The sequence below is a fragment of the Mangifera indica genome, chromosome 1 (assembly GCF_011075055.1).
Source record: "Mangifera indica cultivar Alphonso chromosome 1, CATAS_Mindica_2.1, whole genome shotgun sequence".
NCBI classification, from domain to species: domain Eukaryota; kingdom Viridiplantae; phylum Streptophyta; class Magnoliopsida; order Sapindales; family Anacardiaceae; genus Mangifera; species Mangifera indica.
The window spans coordinates 658,923-681,235 of record NC_058137.1 but is presented as its reverse complement, the minus strand read 5'-3'; the positions used below and the strand labels follow the sequence as shown (position 1 = coordinate 681,235).

Here is a 22,313-nt window from a genome sequence, read left to right as displayed (position 1 = left end):
ACAGCTGTAGTACAGCTTACAGCTTACTCAAACTTCTCCATTCTGAAGACAATTTCTTAGTTGGTGTATACCGGACACTATACACCAACTCAGCGAAAATGAAATACAAGCATAATGATGTGTCCTCCATCTTTGAGAGATCATTAAACCCGTGAAAATCTCCACTTTCTGTGTTCCACTTTGAACTAGGACTTTAATGTGCCACTAACATAAAAAACAGCCGCCTATGTTGAGTACAAGAATCATGCGTAACAACTGTGGTGCTGATGATCTATAAAACAAAATCCTCAAACTTCCAAAAAATAGAAGAATTTTGTAATACCGTGGACAAATGGGATGTTTTGTATGCAAAAGCGAAAGGTATTGAACTAGGATGTATCATATAAGGGTTTTCATGTAATTTCCTCCTGCATTACAGTGATAAAAGCTCAAGTATTGTACTACAAATAGGTGGCAAGGATTAAAGCTCCATTGTACAAAACGGAAAAATGAAAGCTAACATTTCCATTGCAGAATTCTTCATTTTCTTCTCTTCTATCATTCTCAGTTACTCTGGCATTAATTTCTCCCAGGGCGCTGAACCTGGAAGTGAAACAGATAAACTGGCTTTGCTCGCTTTCAAAAGTAAGGTTGCTTACGATCCTTCCGGAGCTTTAAGCAACTGGAATGATTCCATCGGATTTTGCCAGTGGTATGGTGTCACTTGCGGCCTTCGCCACCGTAGAGTCACGGTTCTGAACCTCCCTAGCCAAAATTTGACAGGTACCATTTCTCCTTACATAGGAAACTTGACATTTCTCAGAATTATCAATCTTCAAAACAATCATTTCCACGGCAACATCCCACAAGAAATGGGCCGTCTGTTTCGGTTGCGAGAAATTGTTTTCAATCGTAATATGTTTCAGGGAGAGATTCCTGTTAATCTCTCTCGTTGCTCAGAACTAAGCTTTCTTGACTTAGTCATGAACAAGCTTGAAGGGAAAATTCCAGCTGAATTAGGCACTTTGTCGAAATTAACTGGACTTGGGCTTGCTGCCAACAATTTAACAGGCTCCATTCCTCGCTCACTTTCAAACCTCTTGTTTCTGAAGCAGTTTTCTCTATCAGAAAACAGCCTCAGCGGCAGTATCCCTGTTGAGCTTGGCCGGTTGAATAGGCTCAAAATGTTTCAAATTTCTGCAAATAACTTTATAACAGGTTCAATTCCCTCCCAGCTCTTCAATATCACTTCCATGGAGTACTTCGGTGTGTCAAGCAACCAACTTGTTGGAGAAATCCCACCTTACATTGGACTCACTCTTCCGAATATCCGAGTACTTACTTGGCGGGAAATAGGTTTACAGGGTCAATACCTTATTCAATATCTAATGCAAGTAAACTCGAACATCTAGATTTTGCAAAGAACTTTTTTACTGGTTCAATACCTGTAAATCTGGGAAGATTGAAAAATCTGACCTTGCTCAACTTTGCTGTAAATAACCTTGGAACTGAGGGTGGTGATGACCTTAGCTTTCTCTCTTCTCTGGTTAACTGTACCCACTTAAAAGTACTTAGCCTCAGCAAAAATAGTTTAAGTGGGAAATTGCCAGATTCCATTGCAAATTTATCATCCCAACTAAACTATTTATTAATGGGAGCAAACCTGATATCTGGTAGTATCCCAGCAGGTATTGCAGAGCTCAAGAGTTTGATCTCATTAGGCATGGAGGAGAATCTTCTTACAGGAAGAATTCCAATTACTGTGGGATATCTTTCAAAATTACAGATATTGTCCATATTTGGAAACAGTTTTTCCGGTGAAATTCCTTCCTCACTTGGAAATTTAACTTACGTGTCAGAAGTCAGTTTGGACGAAAATTTTTTACACGGAAGCATACCTGCAACTCTGGGCAACTGCCAACTACTGCAGAATTTAGGCCTCTCAGGAAACAACCTTTCTGGGGCCATACCATTTCAAGTTATTGGTCTACCTTCCTTGGCAGGATGGTTGGACTTGTCTAACAATTGTTTAACCGGCACCATACCTGTGGACGTAGGCAACTTGAAAAATCTCAGAATGCTAGATTTATCAGAGAATAAGTTATCAGGCGAAATTCCGAGTTCACTTGCTAGTTGTGATGGCCTGACGAGCCTAAATCTTAGTGGCAATTCCTTTCGGGGACATATCCCTCCTTTAAGTTCTTTAAAAGGTCTTGAAAACCTTGATCTTTCCCGGAACAACTTTACTGGGGAAATTCCCAAATTTCTCAATACATTTATGTTCTTGCAAACGTTGAACCTGTCCTACAATAATCTCAAGGGTGAGGTACCAAGAGAAGGTATCTTTAAAAATGCAAGTGCGATTTCAATCATAGGAAATGATCAGCTTTGTGGTGGAATCCCAGAATTGCATTTGCCTAGCTGCACATCGGTAGGCTCCAGGAATTTATGGCAGCGACGACGCTTCAGAATAATAATTATAACAGCTTCCTTGGCTATTTGTTTGCTTTTAATATGCTTTTTGGCAATAGGCTGTTGGAGGAGAAAAGGAGGAAAAGCATTGGCTGATTCTCCTATGGGGGGCAAGTATTTGAAGATTTCTTATGCAGAGCTTCTGAAAGCAACAGAAAGGTTCTCCTCTGCCAATTTGATAGGCAGCGGGGGCTACGGTTTCGTGTACAAAGGCAGGCTGGGCCGTGAGGAAACGCCTGTTGCAGTGAAGGTGCTAGATCTTCAACAAATGGGAGCTTCAAAAAGCTTCATTAAGGAATGTGATGCCTTGAGGAGCATTCGACATCGCAATCTAGTAAAAATAATCACTTCTTGCTCGAGTATAGATAACAAAGGCAATGAATTCAAGGCTCTGGTCTATGAGTTCATGCCTAATGGAAGTTTAGAAGATTGGTTGCATCGGAATAATGAATTGGAAAATCCCAGGCCAAATTTGAAATTGATGCAACGGCTGAGCATAGCCATTGATATAGCTAATGCATTGGAGTACCTCCACCACCATTGCCACACACGCATTGTTCATTGTGATCTGAAGCCAAGCAATGTGCTGCTAGACGATGCCATGGTCGCTCATGTTGGTGATTTTGGGTTGGCAAGACTGCTTTATGAGAACCCTCCTCAAGACCCGACCAGCTCAAGTAGGTTAAAGGGCTCCATCGGTTATGTTTCTCCAGGTAACACCAATCCCCTTCGTAGAATCTCTTCAAGATAGCTATGGATTCCAACAGAGTTAGCTCGTTTTGGTTTAATTTGAGCCAAATTCAAATTGAAGCTTAAGTTTGATAACTCAATTCGAATTTCACTCAATGACTAGGGTTGGGTATAATTTGAGCCAAGTCTAAAAACTTTCTTATTTGAGTTTAACTCGAATAAAAAATTGTTTAGTTTGAGTTTTTCGAGTAAAATTTAAAAGTAATTTGAGTTCAATTTGATTCTTAAATTCAAAATTCAAAGTTCAATTCGAATTTATGACTTGAACTCTTGGTTTGAATTCGTAACTCATGTTTACGACCTATTGATCAAATAATATCGTTTACCCAATAATCGTGAGGTGACATTTTATCCAATAATGACAAAACAACGTTATTTTTAATTGATTGACATTAATAAAATTGAGTCATAAGTTAAACTTGAACTGAATTGAGCCATTTGTACAACTCGTAACTCTATCTCAAGTTTGACCTAAACGAATTTCAACTCAATTAAACTAAAATATGTTAACTTTTGAAATTGAACTAGTTCAGTTCTAGTTTAACCTACCAACAATATTATTTATTTTATCAGCGATATTATTTATCTTATTATTGACCCCAATAATGAACCTGAATTCGAGCTAACTATTTAGGATTCAAATTAAACTTTAGTTAGCTCACGTTTAGACGTGATTGGACTCAAATCTATCATTAATTGCAGTGCAACAGAAACCAGTATTTTTTTACATAAAAAATTTAAGCATCGATTTTCCATGTCCTTTTCGAGAATCAAAAGGGAGACTTAACAGATTTTTCTTTAGTTATGAGTAAAATTTTCTCTTTGGCAACCATTATTAAGTGTTCATTGCTAATATAAAGCAGAGTATGGCGTCTCTGGAGAGGTTTCAACATACGGAGACGTGTACAGCTTCGGCATCGTATTGCTGGAAATGTTGACAGGGAAGAGACCAACCCATGACATGTTCAGGGAAGGCCTTAGCCTTCACAGATTTGTAAAGATGTCGATTCCAGATCAGGTAGCTGAAATTGTCGACTCAACGATTCTTGAAGAAGCCCTTCAAGTCCAAGTTTGCAGAGGCGTATTGGAACCAACTTTGCAAGGCAAAATTCATGAGAATCTAGTCTCTTTATTGAAACTAGGGCTTCATTGCTCCGCAGAATTGCCAAGTGAAAGAAAGGAGATCAAAGATGTCACCACAGAATTGCAAAAAATGCAAAAATTGTTTCTGGAGCTCTCCTTGTAATTTCCTCTGATCTTGCACAGGCTTGTCACATGTAAGTCTTGTTGATGATCATCACAACATAGATTTTACCGTGCGTTTGCTTTAAGAAAACTGTACTACAAATAAGGGACTAGGGATATTTAATCTTTACCTCAGCATAGATTAAGCGTGGGTACAAGTCAGGCTCGTTCATGCTCAATATTTATGTTCAGCTTGTCTGAGCAAAACGCCAATCCTGGAAGTGAAACAGAAAAACTAGCTTTGCAAGCTTTCAAAAGTCAGGTTGCCTCAAATCCTTTTCGACCTTCCAGCACCTGGGATGATTCCCTCGGATTTTGTAAGTGGTATGGTATCATTTGGCTTTCAGGCTATAACAAGTTTTAATCATAATAGAAAAATGCATACTTTAACATTGCACTGAATAAATAATCGCGATCAAATTCATTGTTACCAGATTCCCAGAAAAGCTGGTGGGCGTGTATGAAGTTTCTAATAATTTATTGAAGAAAACTATACCTGACTTTGAAGGCTGGCGATTACATAATACCTGTGAGAAAAGTCTTCAAGAGGTGGCTCAACTCAAGGCTGCTATATGTTGCCTGCCTCAAGCTAAAACAGAATACTTTCGCCATTGAAATTTAATAATTCAATCCTAATCCAGCCAGACTTACATTGTCACCTCTTATTTTTTTCCGAATATGCATTAAACTGTTATATAAGTTGGAATAAATTTGAAACAAGCTAATTTGGATTGAACTGGTGTTTGACTTGATTTGTGTTATTTTATAGTTCAAATCGAATTCACCTCTAGCGATTATGTTTACCTCATTAATTATACTATTTATCCTATTAACAAACCTAATCATTCCATTGATGACCTCTAATGACATTTTTGACTAGTTTGAACGAGCTTAATATTAAATTGATCATTTATGATTTGAGCTCAATGCATGTTTGAATTCGATTCGGCTCAACTCAACTCTGGCCTTATACGTAAATCTTCCTTTTTACCATCTCAAGATGAACTCGTTCAAACTGAATTACTTCAAATAAAAGATCCACCCTAACATTGACATATTGTTATGTAATTTAATGATTTTGAATTAAAAATAAAATAAATAATTAAATTACCCAATTAGACAATGACATATTATCACTAATATAGAGAGTGCTTATTGTTTTATTAGTAGATTTGATATTATTCTCTTATTATATTGATCCTCTATCTTCATACTATTCTCTTCTCTAGTTAATTTTTGGCCAAAAGACTTATTCCCACCCAAGATATAGTGAAAACTCAAACTTTTATTTGCCAATTTTCAAAAATTCAAATATCCACTTATCAACAAATTTTTGTTAAAAATCTCAGTTAAGGTTGGGATAAAACTATCATTTACTAAAAAATTTAAAAATTAAAGTTTTATTACATTTTCCTTTCCAAGTTTAGAAATCTTATAATTTTCCCCTAACCCAAAGTTTATTCCTTTTCTCTCCAATGTCAATTTGCCATCTCCAGCCTTTGGTCATCCTCATTTTTGTTTTATCTCTCCCTCCAGTCACTCTTCCTTTCCTCTCTAATCGTCTTCGGTTGATATGAAGATACATCATCTTTGTCTTTGTCTCAATCGAAGATGACTAGAGAGAGACATGAGAGTGACTAAAGGGAGAGATAAGATAAAAGAGAGGACAATAGATGGTCAGAGATAGCAAATCAGTGCCGAAGAGAAGATGAACAAACCCTAAGGGGTATTTGTCAATTTTTAAACTTTGGGTTGTAAGGAAATTATAAGTTTATTAAACCTAAAGAGGAAAATGTGATAAAACTTTAAATTTTTTAAGTAAATGATAGTTTTACCCTAAATCCTAATTGAGATTTTTAATAAAAATTTATTTATAAGTAGATGTTTGAATTTTTGAAAGTTAAAAAGTAGGAGTTTGAGATTTCACTATACCTTATATGGGAATAAATCCTTCCAACTTAATTTTTCAATAGAAATGGCCAATCAAGTGGCCATACAAGGTATTTTATATGAATGACAAATATATATATATATTTCTTTTCATGTCTTCAAATGGGCCGTTACAGGAATTAAAAAATAAATCTAGTTGACTTAAAAAATAGAAAACATACTTAACCCTGATCTAATCCAAGTAATAGAAAAACATAAATGCTTAAAACAGGACAAATGGAATAAAATGAAAATAATGATCCCAATGATAAAGATCAGCTTCGACGTTTTTCTATTAGCAGTTAGGACTAATGAGAATAATGGCACCATCTCGAAGAATAAACTCTATTAACATTTTTTATTTTAATAATATTTTATGCATAAATAAATAATAAATAAAAACAAAGACATAAATATTAATATATTATAATATGTTTGAATGATTTTAAATTAATAATAAAATAATACATAATCATATAATAATATATTAATTTATTTATAATTATGATTGTATTATTTATTTATTTTTATTCATTGCTGATTCTAAAATTATCTCGTTTTTTAGACAAGTAAAAACATCTAAGCAAACCCACCCATTTGCAAAATATGCTTTTTTTTTTTTTTAAGGTTATAATTCAAGGTATTTTGAATAGAATCTAATATCTTTGAAACTTGATAAGAATAGCATACTCGTTGAATTCGTCTTTTTTTTTTTTTTCTTAAGTAGAGATTAATAAAAGAAATAGGTTGGAGTGACATCTCTGCCATTTAGATATCATTTATTCTGTTATAATTTTGGTTTTTTACTGAATTCTGCATGGCCACGTAACGGAAGGAATGGACTAAACAAAAAACAATTAAGGCATTGTGGGTGGTAAATAAAATAGTGTGACGAAGCCCATAGGTGTAGAATATTGTAAGTACAGAGAGTTTTCAAATTTTTACGTGAACAAATCATGTAAGGGTTGAATTTTTTTTTACGAGAAATTTAATTCAAGTTAATTTATGATTTAAAGCTAAATTGAATTATATTTGATGAATATAAAATTAATCTAATATTTAAACTATTTTGAGTACACAAATGTTTATACATTTATATATGTTATTATGTGATTAAATAATTCTGAATTAAAGATAAACTAATATCCAATTATATGATGTACGTATGAATGTGTACATAATTATATATCCAAAATATGTACATATAGTATTACTTTTATTAAAATTGTTGACAAGTTTAAATGGTATTGGTATTTGTGTTGCTTGTTTTATTAATAAACCATTAGAGTAATTTATAAAAGAAATTAATCGAAATGCTAAAAACTTTAGATTAATCTATGTTAACCCTAATCCTATTCAAATTGAGTTAGAGTTGGCAAATTTCAAAACTGCCAGGCTAAGCTAAAGAAGAGCCATCTTTTCCATGGTTTAATTTTATTAGGTTAGGCCCCATGTGGAAACATTGATACGAAATATAACAGAAAGTTTTGCGTTATGAAAGTGTCAATACATGGCCAAGTTGTCAATGATTTACAATTTCCAATTAAGAAGTCTATATCTCATTACCCCCGTTTCATGGGTTGGATCCTGAGGAAGAGTCAAGTCCTCGTACAACAGCTCGCGAATTAAAAAACTAAATTGAGTTGAATGCTGGCACATTGATTACCATTTTACATAATATTTTTTCTGCCGTGGAAAACGCATGAGATTCAATTAAGAAAATTTTCATCGTCATGCCTTAAAAATTATTAAATTCATGCACCGTAGGCAGATTTCAATTTCTTCAAAGTATGGCAATTACCACCAAATACACGCTTGGACCGTGTCAAAACCAGACCACAATACAGAGCTTGGACTTTTTGACTTTGATCGGCCATCAGGAAAATTTACTCGGAGTTATGATTGTTGTTGTGCATAATTACATGATGAAACCCAGAAGAGAATTTCAGAAAATGTTCACTTACGGGCTGATGAATCGAGCCAAATCATTTCTCTTGTCTACCGTCACATTGGCGGCCTTAATCTTAATAGTCATCTTTGAAGATAGTGTCATTTCTGATGCTTCTCTGCAGTCCTCTGGAGGAATTCCAGAGAGGCTACAGAGCAAAGTTGTAGAATCCAAGTCGATTCCATTGCTTTCTGTGCGAGAAGTGACTGAAAAAGCGGATATGAGTAACAATCGGAGGCCTCTAAATTCTCCATTTAGTCTCAGGGAAGAAGGAAGAACGGGATGGCTAAAAAATACACCACCCGAGTTTGAGATTTTCAAGTCAGACAGATTGACAAAGAGATTTCACAGCCGGGTTCTTGATTTTTTCAATCATGATTGTGAGGTTCAGGCTTTCATGACATGGATTTCTCCAGCAAGGTCTTTTGGAAGAAGAGAATTATTGTCTGTGGAATCGTTTTTCAAAGTTAATCCTCGTGGATGCTTGATGATTCTTTCAAAAACTCTTGATTCTACAAATGGGTACACAATCCTCAAACCGATACTCGACCGAAAGTTCAGAGTCATTGCAGTGACTCCAGACTTGTCATTTCTCTTCAGGAATACGCCAGCTGAAGCCTGGTCCAAAGAAATGATAAGTGGAAAAAAGGATCCTGGTGAGATTCCTCTAGCTCAAAATCTATCTAATTTAATCAGGCTTGCAGTTTTATACAAGTATGGAGGTGTGTACACTGATACAGATTTCATCTTTCTAAAAAGTTTCAAATGGTTGAAAAATTCTATTGGAGCACAAAGCATGGATATGGAGTCAGGGAACTGGACTAGACTAAATAATGCTGTTCTGATATTTGACAGGAACCATCCTCTTCTTTTCAGATTCATGGAGGAATTTGCAGCAACATTTGATGGAAATAGATGGGGGCATAATGGTCCCTACCTTGTTTCCAGAGTAGTTCAAAGATTTGAAAGAAAGCCCAGTTTTAACTTCACAATCTTGCCGCCAATGGCATTCTATCCTGTTGATTGGAACAGAATTGCTGGGCTTTTCAAGATGCCAGAAAACCCGGCAAGTTCAAAATGGGTGAAAGCGAAGCTGCTTCAGCTAAGTGGACAGACTTACGGGGTACACTTATGGAACAAAGAAAGTAAACGAATGAAAATCGAAGAAGGAAGCGTCATCGGAAGATTAATTTCCGATCATTGCATCTTTTGTGAAGACATTTACAGTTCTTAATTCGATTGAATAGATAATCATGTAGCAAAATCACGGACTTGGAGTTTGATTTCTAGAGTTTTGTAATTAATGTACAGATCAAAGAATTGAGAAGAAATACATTCTACTACATCTTTCTTCCGAAAATCATAATCCTAAGCCGTCTTAATCTCAGCCTAAACCTGAAGCCTCTGCATATCCATAGACCAAAACCTGGCAATCTCCTATATGATTGTTTCCTTCTCAATTTGCGGTTGATCATTTTTGGCTTCATATTTTTGAAGCCAAGCTCTTGGTTCTTGAAACTACCATCCGATGCAAAGTTACTGGGCTCATCATTTCTGACGCCAATCTGCTTAATATTCGCCCAGGGATCATAATTTAATTCATCATCTGTGTCACTGCCCCAGAGAGGGATCGTCTTTGTAATGGGCGAGCCACTGAAATTGTCAAAATGGTTGGCCAAACTTGTGTGCTCCATGTCAAATAATCTCCTCAGAGAAGTGCTTCCAGTTTTCATCAAATCCAGTAAAGTGCTTCTTCTGTGACTTGAAGAGAAAGATGAACATATTGAAGCAGATGAAGATGAAGAAGAAGAAGCCAAATACTTAGATTTCTGATACTCAATTATCTGCCTGATCTTATCTCTTTGATCTCCTCTCAGGCAACTAGTCTCGTCATCATCGTCATCTTTTTCTTCTGTTATCTCCGGTTTCATCGTAAGCTAATGGTTGATGTAAATGGATGATTAAAATACAGTTTTTGTAATCAATAAATTGGCAACAAGAACAAGGAAATGAGACGCCTGAAAGTCCCTGTAACGGCCGGCTAGAAGAAACAGTATTCCCAGTTCCATGTTTTTTATGAAGTTAATTTGCGTACACAAGAGACAGAATTACGTTTACCCCTTCAAGAAGGTTTGTTTCTATTCACAAATAATATAGTTTAAACGACTCTCTGATTCTGAAATATGTTTAGGGGTTGATACGAGCGAAACTGATTTTGGATAAAGATCAATTCAAACTCAATTCAAATCTAGAACAACCAACTTGATTGAGTTTAAGTTTGAGCTATCTCTAATGATGAACAATAACATCGAAAAAGATAATAATCATCAGATAAGAAGAAATATTATCAAATGATAAGACTAATCATTATAGAAGAAGATGAATCATTAGAGAAAAAATACTTTAGTTAATAATTGTTAGTAAACCCTCGAATTCGAACTGAACTAGAGCTTCAGCTCGTTTGAGTTGAACATAGATTCAAGTTTATGTCAAATCAATTTAATTTCATTCCTAAATTTAAGGTATTTTTTAGTATTTAAAAGGCCAAAAGACTTATTCCCACCTAAAGTATGTTATTATCTCAAAATTTCCCCTGTTAATTTTGAATTTATCCATCTATGAATAGTTAAAATTAACGAAACTCTAATTCTTTAAAATTTTATCTCTTTTTCCCCCCAACCCCTAAAAACTAATCATTTTCTCTTAAGTCAAGTTTTAAAAAATGACATCCCCCCCCCCCCCCCTTAGGGTTTAGTTTTCAATCCCTAACGTTAAATCCGGTGTCAGGGATTGAAAACTAAACCCTGAGAGAGAGAGAGGGGAATGTTATTTTTTAAAACTTGGCTTAGAAAGAAATAGTTAGTTTTTAGGGATTAGGGAAAAAAACTAAATTAAATTTTAATTTATTTTTAATATTATAGATAAAAATGACGTTTTTGTCTTTTAAACTGTTAATTATAACAACCCATGAATAGGTAAATAAGATTTTTAAAGTTAACAGATAGAAACTTAAGATAACAACCTACTGTGAGTGAGAAATAGTCCTTTGGCCTATTTAAAATGTTAGGATCTTAAAAATCAGACCAAAAACCAAGGGTGTTTAATTAATTAAGAGGCAATAGTCGTCCTGGAATAAGATCATAATATATTATAAAATAATAATCGAAGATTACCCTATAAACGAAAAAACCAGCGAAGAAAGGTCTGCATCAAAAGGACATTTGATTTTTCATCTAACATAATAATATTATTTGAATTACATTACATTAATATTTTAAATTAACTTAACACATAAGGACAGATATTTTCTTCTCTTGCAAGAAAATGTATGAACAGCACCCTTGAATTAAAGTTATAAAACCAAAATGCTACAAATATTAACAGTATAATTATGGGTATATAATTTTGAATAACTAATTAAATATTATGAACCTTTTTCCAGGTGTTTTTTATTATATTGCAAATTTGAGAGGAGAAATAGCATTCATGTTCTTCATCAAAGCTATTAGTGATTGAAGAGAAAGTGTCATAGTCATAGATATATTATTTGCGTCTCACTGTTGGATTTGTCAAAATATTTCATAGAATTTGAGGCTCTTTTTGAAGTTTCCTCAAAAAGGAAAGCAAACTACAGGGAATAAATCAGCATGAACCTCTTTTTTATAGCTTGAATAAAAAAAAAAAAAAATTGTGATATGTAGATTTTGAGTTTTAACGTCATTAGAAGGCATTGCATTCCCTATTTCATCTACATTTTCGTAAATTTCTACGAGTCCTTGGGATAATAACACACAGAAGATTTACATGGAAACCTTAAATCTGAAAGGGAAAAAACAACTATAAGCAAATAGGACAAATAAAATGATGAGTTCTATCAAGAATTGTTGCTGGATTCAAGGTTTGGTTCCTTATAGAGTTTGTTTTTTTTTTTTTTTAAGGCTAAATGACTTATATCCACCCTGGTTTACTGTTTTCTTAAATTTTCACTAATTAATTTTTAAAAACATAAATATTTATCCACCGGTTGTTAATATTAATAAAATTTATTTATTTTAAAATTATATTTCTTTTTTTTTTAATTTTAAAAACTAATAATTTTTTAATACCTAAAAATTTAAAAAGTGACATTTTTCTTCTATTAGGGTTTACAATTTCTTCCTTTGCTTCTCTAGCGATTGGAGTCGATTGATATCCTCTTAAGCTCATCCTTTTTATTTGTCGTCGATAACCCTGATCAAAGAAAGACAAAAAATTACGAATCGACTAACAGTATAACACATCCATATAGGCCATTAACTGACGATCTGACCACGATTCAATTGGATTCAGAAGTGGGAATTGCAAACCCTAGAAGGGAGAAAATGTAACTTTTTAAACTTTTGGACGAAAAAAATTATTAAATTTTTAGAGTTTAGAGTAAAAATAAAATAACATTTTAGTTTTTATTTAATATTACTGATTAAATGACGATATTATTTTTAAAACTAAAGAATTTTATTAATTTTAATAGTTTATTAATGAATTTTTGAATTTTTGAAAATTAACAAATAGGTGTTTGAGAAAAGAAGAAACCTTTGGGTGGGAATAAGTCCTTTGGCCATTTTTGTTAAGGAAATTTTATCAATCCAAGGAATTTTAGTAATGTTTTTCCTAATAGGAATTTTATAAACATATAGGAAATTGTGAATCTAGAAATTAATACGAGAGAATAATATGTGAGTACATTTTTGAGAGAATAATATGTGAGTACATTTTTGGGATGTACATTGCTAATAATATTTCCTAATAGAAATTTCATAAATATAGAATATTGAAAATGAAGTAACAGAGACAGAGACAAATACCTTTTAAAAGTAAATGAGTATTAGAATATCTTTTTAAGATATAATTAATCTGTTTATTTAGGGGTATTTAAAATTATCTAATAACTAAAATAAAGTAATATTTAAATTGAATATCAAACAAAAAAATAAGTTATTTTAAAAATCAATGGAATATTTGGTTACTTATTTGTCTATTTTGTTTGAAACTGTTTAACTAAAACGAGTCAATTAAAAAATTAAATAAAAATATTAATAAAGTGTTGAACCAGTTTCAAGAATTTTGAACAAAAAAACAATAAAGTAGGCTGACCCTTTGAAATTAGGATAAAAACTAGTTAATTAAAAATTTAATTTGGATAGTTAATATTTTCGGTTTCATTCAAAATCATTTAATTTCTAAATCGGTTTAGTATAAGTTTATGAATTTTTTCAAAACTAAAAATTCTATTTGGTTTGAGATAATGCAAAACTGATTTGGTTATTTAATTTTGAACACCCTATGTAGATATAAATAGATTATATTGAAGCACAATTAAAATCTTGCCTTTTATATGACTTGTGATTTCTCCGATGATTTTAATACCATCAGAAAATCAAGGTGTTTCCTTTAATTAATTCTTTTTTCGGTCCAGCCAGGTTTTGGGCTGGCATTTGGCCCAAATTACTCAGAAAAGATGTGACCCATGAAATATGGAGGGTGTACTTAGAAACATATGGCATTTGCTTGTAGAGTGTGTACTTAAAACGGATTGAATTTGGGACGATATTTGGCCCAAATTCTCAAACAGGCTCACTTTGAATTCATCCTTTTAATAATTAATTTTTTTTAATAAACGGATTGAGGGAAACCGATGTAATTTATAAATGTAAGAGAGGCAAGTATTAAATATAAAGGAGGATTTTATGGACTCATCCTGAGCTGGTTTCCTATTAATAAACTGTACTTACAAATTTGGAGATTGTTGCATAGGGCTGACTCTGAACCAAGCTGGCTCAACTCAAAAAGCGGCATAATTTGATTCAATTTTATTTAAATTTGTTTACTTTAAATATCAATCGGGTTTGAGTTAAAAGATTTCGCTTATTTTAAAACTAAATCGATTTGACTCATAAGTTGAATAAATGACTCTATTCAGTTCAAATTTAACTCGTAATTTGGTTTAAATTATGTTAAATAATTATTAAATGACATTGTTTTATCAATGACTCATAAATTTAAATCACAAATTTGAGCTATATATATGAGTTATACATTTAACCCAAACTTAAATCATACCATTTTTATTCGAATCAAATTTAAACTATTTTTAATATTAATTTGATAAATTTAAACTAAACTATTTATTATTCTAATCAAAAGATTCGATTTGTATCCACCCCTACTTTTGTAGCAAAGTGTCGACATTAATTCTTCTTTTGGATACAATTACAAGAAATCAAAATTCTTCCCTAATATATATTTATATAGGTAGACTCAGCAAGGAAAAAACTTTGGCGTTTTTATTCGTTTTCAGATCAAGTACACTTGTGACCCCACATTTTGTTTGAAATATTAGAGGGGCAGCGCAAAGGCAAAGCAACTACACATTATAAAATGCAGCAGGCAAACCATAGCAATTTATACAAGAAAATGGTAAAAGTTATGTAATGTCAGACGAATAATTATATAATTAAGAAAGGCCACATGATTATTTCCCAACCTAAATTTTGATACAAACTCAATTTTTTATTTATTAATTTTTTAAAATTTATATATTTATTTATCTATTAAATTTTATTATTATTATTAAAGATAAAATCATCATTTACAAATTTTATTTAAATTTATATTTTTATAATTACCCTTAGATTTTAAATTTTATTTTACCCTCTAACCTCATATTTTTCAAGTTTAAAAAATGATTTTCCCTCCCCCTCCCCCCAAATTTGGGGTTTCAACTCTCATATTTTTCCCATCTGAGATGCCCCCTGTTTTTTGAAAAATCACAGCTTCATCCCTCTTCAGTTTCAGTTTTTGATCGTTGTTGATATCCTTCTCTTTTGTCATCGACATGTTTCTCTTTTGAGATCAAGCTGTCGACGTCCTTTTCCTTCTCATCAGAGCAAAATGGGATCGAAATCAAATGAGAGATCCTGCTCGATTTTGACCCAATTTTGTGTTGACAGGAGCACTAGGGAGGAAGGTTGACGCCTGCAAAGTGGAGTACACTGGACCTACTCGATCTCAGTGGATGGCGCCTGCAAGAAACCAAAAAGGAGGTGCTCAACGACCATGCAAAGGAGAAGAAAAATCACGTCTGGAGGTCACTGGGAAGGAGTGAGCTTGCTGGAGATTGGTACTAGGCTTGACGACCGCTTGACCTTTGGTAGATTGATGGTAGAAGACTAAAGGGAAGACATCGAAAATGCAACAACGATTGGAATAAGAGATTAGGGTGTGCGCCGATAATATTTCAAAATCTTGGGGCGGTAGTAGGCAGAGAGAAAAATATGTGGGGGGTTTTAAAAATTTGCCAAGGAAACATTAGAATCTCTGGGAAATAGCAGGTTTTAAAACCTAAAGAAAAAAGGTAATTTAGGGGAAAAACATTTTTCAAAACTTAAAGAATAATTTTAAAATATGAGTTTAAATAAAATTTTTAAATAACAATTTTACACATAAAATTTAATAGATAAATGGATTTTTAGATTTTAAAAAATTAAAGAGTGGGAAGTTCAGTTTGCATCAAACCTTAGGTGGGAAATAGTAATTTGGCCATTAAGAAACAACAAACATTAAATGTGCAAAGCCAGGACACCTGTGCAACAGAATGTTTAAAACCATTTTTATAGCTTGTATATTAATTGATTCCTAAACTTGAAAGATACTCAACTCAAACCATAAGTAGAGATAAGAGAAGATTATTAAACATAGCACAACTTACAAATAGATTTTAGGCAAGTAGATGCAGGTGTAGAATTTTAAAGCAAAGCAGCCAGAATCTCTTAGACAGGGCTACCAACCTTCTGTGGACTCATATTGTATTGCCAGGATGATCTTTCTTAAGACAACACAACCAAAAAAACCAAAAACCAAAAACAAACAAAAAAACATATTTAAAAAAAGAAATAAAAAGAGAAGAAAAGAAAATATATATATTTTTTTAAGTCATTGAGATCAATCCCATATCTTCATAATATTTTTTAAAAGCTTTATTTTATTAATTAATTAGAATGATATTATCATTCGAAAAATATTATTCATTAACAAGAATCACATAAAATGATCACTAAACAAGTTTAAAACCAACAACACCACATATTTTTCGACGATTTATGCAAGCTCCACTTAAAGGAATGGTAATTTGACAATCTTGTGCCTCAACAAATAATGTAGCACATGGGAAGAACAATAGCTAAATCACTATTCCAATAAGTGAAACTTGCTCTGATGGATTATTGCACCCAAATATGTACTGAAAAGTTTCTCCAAAGAGTATCTAATATATGCATCGTCGAAAAACATGTGGTGTTGTTTGTTTTAAACTTGTTTAGTCATCACTTTATGTGATTCTTGTTAATGAATAATATTTTCGAATGATAATATTATTCTAATTAATTAATAAAATAAAACTTATAAAAAATGTTATGAAGATATGGGATTGATCTCCATGATTTTAAAAATATATATATTTTTCATTTCTTTTCTTCTCTTTGAAAGATGAAAGTTTTGAGGAAGATGGTTCCTCCAAGGTAAGTCCGAAAGTTGCTTGTAGACAATTAAAATGATGAGTACTATAAAGGATTGTGACTGGATTCCAGTTTTGGTTCCCCTGTAAAGTTTGAGTTTGTATTTTTTTAAACGAAATTTTATCTATACAAGAAATATTAGTAATGTATTTCCTAACAGGAATTTTATAAATATATAGGAAATTGTAAAATCACTCAGAATATGAAATAATAAGGTAAATGATATTATTGAAATAAAAATTAAATTTGTTTAAAAAAGTAAAATCACTCAGAGTTTATCAAAAAGTTTAGACAAAAAATTTTGTACCTATTTTAATTAATTTATTAACTAGAATTACACAATTAAAAGCCTAACCCAATGCTCATCAATATAATTGTGTGATTCTGGTCAATTAAACAAGATTATAGGACATAGAGAGTATACACTTAAATTAGTTGATTAGCCAATCAGACAACATCTTCATCACTTCCACCAACTCGGCCTTCTGAACTACCCAAATAATTGCTTCCATCGGGACCTAACAACTTAAATCTGCTCAAAATATTTCAGGTTCAGAAAATTGAGACGCCTAAGTTCAATCATTAGATCAAATCATCATATCAATCAGAGTTAAAACAACACAAACTTGGGGAGGTTCCTTTCCTTCTTCCTCTTCTCTTTTCTGACTTTTTAATAATATTTTCCATCAAACATTCTAAGCCCGTTGATGGTTTTTTTTCTCTCTACCAACTCGAGACCGAAACGGATAGCAGGTGAAGAGTCATTGGTGGCCAAAGAATCATTGGTGACCAAATAGATTGGTCATGTGAACCTCACACAATTGAATTCCATAGCCAAAGTCCCTTTGAAGATGTGGTCCACGATTTCTTGCTAAGTGGAATCGGTTTTTTTGTGCACATTACTAGGACTTTATAAGAAGATGGCCAAAGCACTTATTTCCACCCAAAGTTCACTTTTTTCCCAAATTCACACCCATTATCTTTCAAAAGCCCAAATATTTATCCATGAGTTGTCAAAATTAACTGAATAAGTTAGTTCTAAAGGTAAAATCATCATTTTACCAGTAATAAATTAAAAATAATAAAATTTTATCTCAATTTCTTATGATTTAGAAAACTAACAATTTTCCATTAGAATTAAGTTTTGAAAAATTACATTTGCCCCTTAGGGTTTCATTTCAACCTATGCTTCTTTAACAATCGGAATCCGATCATGACCTCTTTTCTCTATCGTTGACTTCTCTCTGGTTATGTCTCTTTCTACCATCTTCACCTCAGATGAAGATGTTGTCTTCATCGTTGACAAAGATGCAGATGTCGACAACAAAGACGACAAAGGGAGTCATGATTAGATGAAGGTCGACAGTGGAGAAGAAAGGTCACAACTGGAGGGATGTCGTTGGAGAAAAATAGGTTAAAAATGAAACTTAGGGGGAGAAATGTGATTTTTAAAACTTAAGCATGAGAGAAATTATTAGTTTTTAAGGTTTAAGGAAAAAATAAGATAAATTTTTATTTTTTTAAAATTTTGGGTGGGGCCTAAGAAGATTTATTAAGCTAGTAAAGGTAACATCAAAGACTCTTTTCCGTGAACATCAATATGTAGAAAACAAACAAAAAGAAAAAAGTTTTCTTATCTGTCATAGATAGATTATTTGCATCTCAGTGTTTGATTTGTCAAAAAATCTCATAAATTTTGAAGCTCTTTTTCCTGTCCTCCCACCAATGGAAGTAAACTACAAGAAATAAATCAGCATGAATCTCTATTTTGTTGCTTGAAATAAAAAGACTGTTTAAATGTAATTAGAAGGCATTATATTCTCTATTCCATTTAGATTTCTCCGAACGATATAGCATCCTCAAGATACTGAAAGAAAATAAAGAAAAACTCAACCTGGGCACTACTTCATGCAAAATATTGAATATTCATTTCATTAAAAATGATGTGTATGTACTTTAAGTACATAAATGAGTATATATTTGATCCGTATTATCAAATGAGTGAGTAATTTTGAATAAAAAATAAAATAACATTCACGTAACTGCAAGTTATGCCCTAGAAATTAATCGTGTTGTTGGTTTTAAAGTATTTAATTTTATAATAATTTGTATGTAATAAAAGAAAGAGGGTTTTTTTTTTTTATTCATATTCTACTTCAATTTTCATTTGTTAATTTATTTTTTTATTAAAGAAATTATGCGTATATGAAGCAAGGTTTTCAAAACCGAACCGGGATAAAAACCGTTTTAAGTACTGGTTTCGGTCAGACCGGTTGGACCGTTTAAACCGATCGGTTGGACCGGAATTAAAATTTTATATAAAAACTTAAAAATATTATATCTAATTATTAATTACATGTATTTTATACAGTAAATTTTATATTATACATATTTTTCAGTTTTCATACTTAACAAAATATATGTATTATTAAAAATAAATTTAATAAGTAATAACAATTAATTTTGCATCAAAACAAAATATATACATTAAACAAATTCAATTCTATAAATACATATACTATTAATTATTAAACACTCAAACAAATTAAAAATCTAGTAGATACATTAAATAAAATATAAAATTAACCAACCAGCACACTTCCACTTTGATAAACAGTCTAAAGAAATAGAAGGAGCTATGAAAGATTGGCTCTGATAAAGATGAGAAATGTAAAGAAGGTATATATAGGCAATAGGGTTACAGAGGGTTATGTTAGTATGTCGTGAGCTGTTCTCCATCAGAGGGTAACTTCCTAAGAAATGTCCATTACAATAAGCCTCTCGCTCTGACAGCTCGCTTGTTTCTCAAGCACATGTTTCCACCTCCCCATCTCCACCTATACCTACTACCAGAACGCCCATTAATTAATAGTTTTCAAATACCAACTCTTTTGACTGAACCATGGTTCCTCCATTGTTTCAACTTTCAAGCTTACAGTTGCATTATGAGAGTCAGTCAAACACAAAACTGAATCAATGTTGTCAGCGACAACGCAGAAGATCTCACTACTATGCAGAAAAATTAGAGAAAAGATGTCGACGGTAACCCAAAACTGGAGCAACGAATTTGACGGCAACGTAGGACTGAAGCTGGAGAAAATTTTATACTGAGCTTTTCTACAGTTTGAACCGGATTGACCGCGAACCGCTAATGAACCACCGGTTCAACCGCGGTTCAATCCGAAAATTTAACATAAACGGTTTTTCCTGTTTAAAAATCGCTACAGTAACTGGTTCACGGTCCATCCGGTTGAACCGGCCGGTCCGGTCCGGCTTTTAAAACCTTGATATGAAGTATTTAGATGATATAGATATTCAGAAGATCAAATCATCAAAGTGTGTCTTACGTATTTGATGCCAATTGGGCAATGACATTGTATAGTAGACATATTGAATATTTTCTGTTGAATATCATGATATGATATTAACGTGGGTAATATGAAAGTCATATCATTAGAGTATTAATATGGATTAATTGTTAGAATACTATTTTTCAAACATGATCAATTATAATAAATCACATGGACATTTAATATGTGACTGATGCGTTGTTGTAGGATTATAGTAATGTACTATTAATCCTTAGACTTGAGATGTCACAGTTGGATTCAGTATAAATGCATGTTTTTCATATTATGTGTAAATATAAGACTAATCATATCATGTGTAATAAGTCGGTTTGATCATACGTTATTCATATGTAAAAACAACGATAATGAAGACGGTTTGGATCCAAGATCTTGGATAAATATTAATAAATATCGGAAACTAAAATCTCTTACCAAAGGATAAGATAGTTATACAAAAGTTATTCATGATGATATATTTTGAATATATTGATCGATGATTTGTTATCTAGATTATCTAAAGTTAACAGAAAAGATTTTGTGAATGAATTAAACTTTAGATGGGAATAAGTCTTTTGAAAAAAATTAAAAAAACCATGACTTTATCAAATCATCCAAAATTAAATAAAATTATCCGTGAATCTTATGCAACATCTATTCAAACATTTGAATTATTAGATGCTGATGCGGCAATTTTTTGTCTTATAGGGCAATGAAAATCAAAAGTGATTTATGGGGTTGGCGAAATAAAGAAAGCTGTTTCCCTCCTTGTCTAATCTTCGCATCATACTTGTTACTTTTCACAGCAGTTGCCCACAAAATACGAATGAATGAGCTACAAATTAGAAAAAGGACAAAAAGATTCTACATTCATTCATTTAACTTCGTCTCTTTCTGTCAATTGAGGAAATTTGCCATTCATTATTGCAGCAGCTGCACACGACTATCTACGGCATCTCAACATCTCAAAATTCTAGTAGGTACTTTTGAAATATTAGAGAGGCGGTGCAAAAGCAACTACGGATTTGAATAAAATATAATTGTATCTGAGTTTAAATATATATTTTTTAAGTTTAATTTGAATAAAATGTAATTTGATTCAATTTTTTAGAGTCAAAATTAAAGTTAATTTGAATTCAATTTGAATAAAAAATGGCCTAACTTGATTTGATTCGTATTCGATTTGATTTTATAGTTTAAATCAATTGTTCGAATTTGTGATTCAATTCATTTATAGTTTAAATTGATAATTTAAATTTATGATTTGGATTCATGACTCGAATTTGTGATTTATTGATAAAATGATTTTATTTTATTAAAAAAATATTTAAAATCAATATTTAAATCATAAATTCAAATCAAATCAAATTATGAATTTGAATTATTAATTTAAACTAATCAAAACTATAAATTTGAATATAATTAAATAACAATTTTAAATTATTAATTAGAACTCAATCGAGTCAAACACTTTTTATCTCAAATTTGATTAGATTTAAAAACAAACAAAATTTTTTAACCCAAATTTAAATTAAATAAATTTAAACCTAATTGAATTAAGTAAAACCAATTTTCGAGTTTCGAGCCGTTTGGATCATTCCTGCCCTAAAAGCAACCACACATTACAAACTGTAGCAATTTATGCAAGAAAACTGTAAAGTTCCCAATTTTTTTTTGTGGCCAAACGGCTGTTCCCACACAAGGTTTGGTGCAAACTGCTTTCCCATCTGAAAAATTTTTTAAATCTAAATATTTATTTTTTTATTAAATTTTATTGTTACGATAAAAACATCATTTAATAAAAATATTTTTAAAACTATAAATTTATCATATTTTACCTCACCAGATTTAAAAATTAACAATTTTAACCCACTTTCTCCCACTGAAGGTTTGAAAAATCAACATTTTCCTTTAAAGTTTTTACAGTAGTTGTCAATCGCTGAAGATGATGGCAACGATGACATTCTCACTCCCTCTCAGTTTCTCTCTTAGTTACCGTTTATTTTCGACCATCATTGACTATCATTAGTCAACACACGAAGAGATCCATATCTAAATCTCTTTATTGAGCGACGAAGAGATCTCGATCTC

The 22,313-nt window shown here is 32.0% G+C and overlaps 3 protein-coding genes across 3 annotated transcripts; all 3 read left to right on the top strand.

The window, feature by feature from the left end:
• The first annotated feature begins 488 nt into the window (after positions 1 to 488).
• LOC123223565 (putative receptor-like protein kinase At3g47110) lies at positions 489 to 1,391 on the top strand. Its single transcript, XM_044646775.1, has one exon. It carries the CDS (start codon positions 489 to 491, stop codon positions 1,389 to 1,391), a length of 903 nt encoding a protein of 300 aa, XP_044502710.1.
• A 225-nt stretch (positions 1,392 to 1,616) lies between these two features.
• Positions 1,617 to 4,874, top strand: LOC123214049 (putative receptor-like protein kinase At3g47110). Its single transcript, XM_044633750.1, has 2 exons — positions 1,617 to 3,164; positions 4,065 to 4,874. Exons 1-2 carry the CDS (start codon positions 1,631 to 1,633, stop codon positions 4,445 to 4,447), a joined length of 1,917 nt encoding a protein of 638 aa, XP_044489685.1. The 5' UTR covers positions 1,617 to 1,630; the 3' UTR covers positions 4,448 to 4,874.
• Positions 4,875 to 8,165: 3,291 nt separating this feature from the next.
• Positions 8,166 to 9,286, top strand: LOC123223542. Its single transcript, XM_044646733.1, has 2 exons — positions 8,166 to 8,979; positions 9,179 to 9,286. Exons 1-2 carry the CDS (start codon positions 8,166 to 8,168, stop codon positions 9,274 to 9,276), a joined length of 912 nt encoding a protein of 303 aa, XP_044502668.1. The 3' UTR covers positions 9,277 to 9,286.
• The last annotated feature ends 13,027 nt before the right edge of the window (positions 9,287 to 22,313 follow it).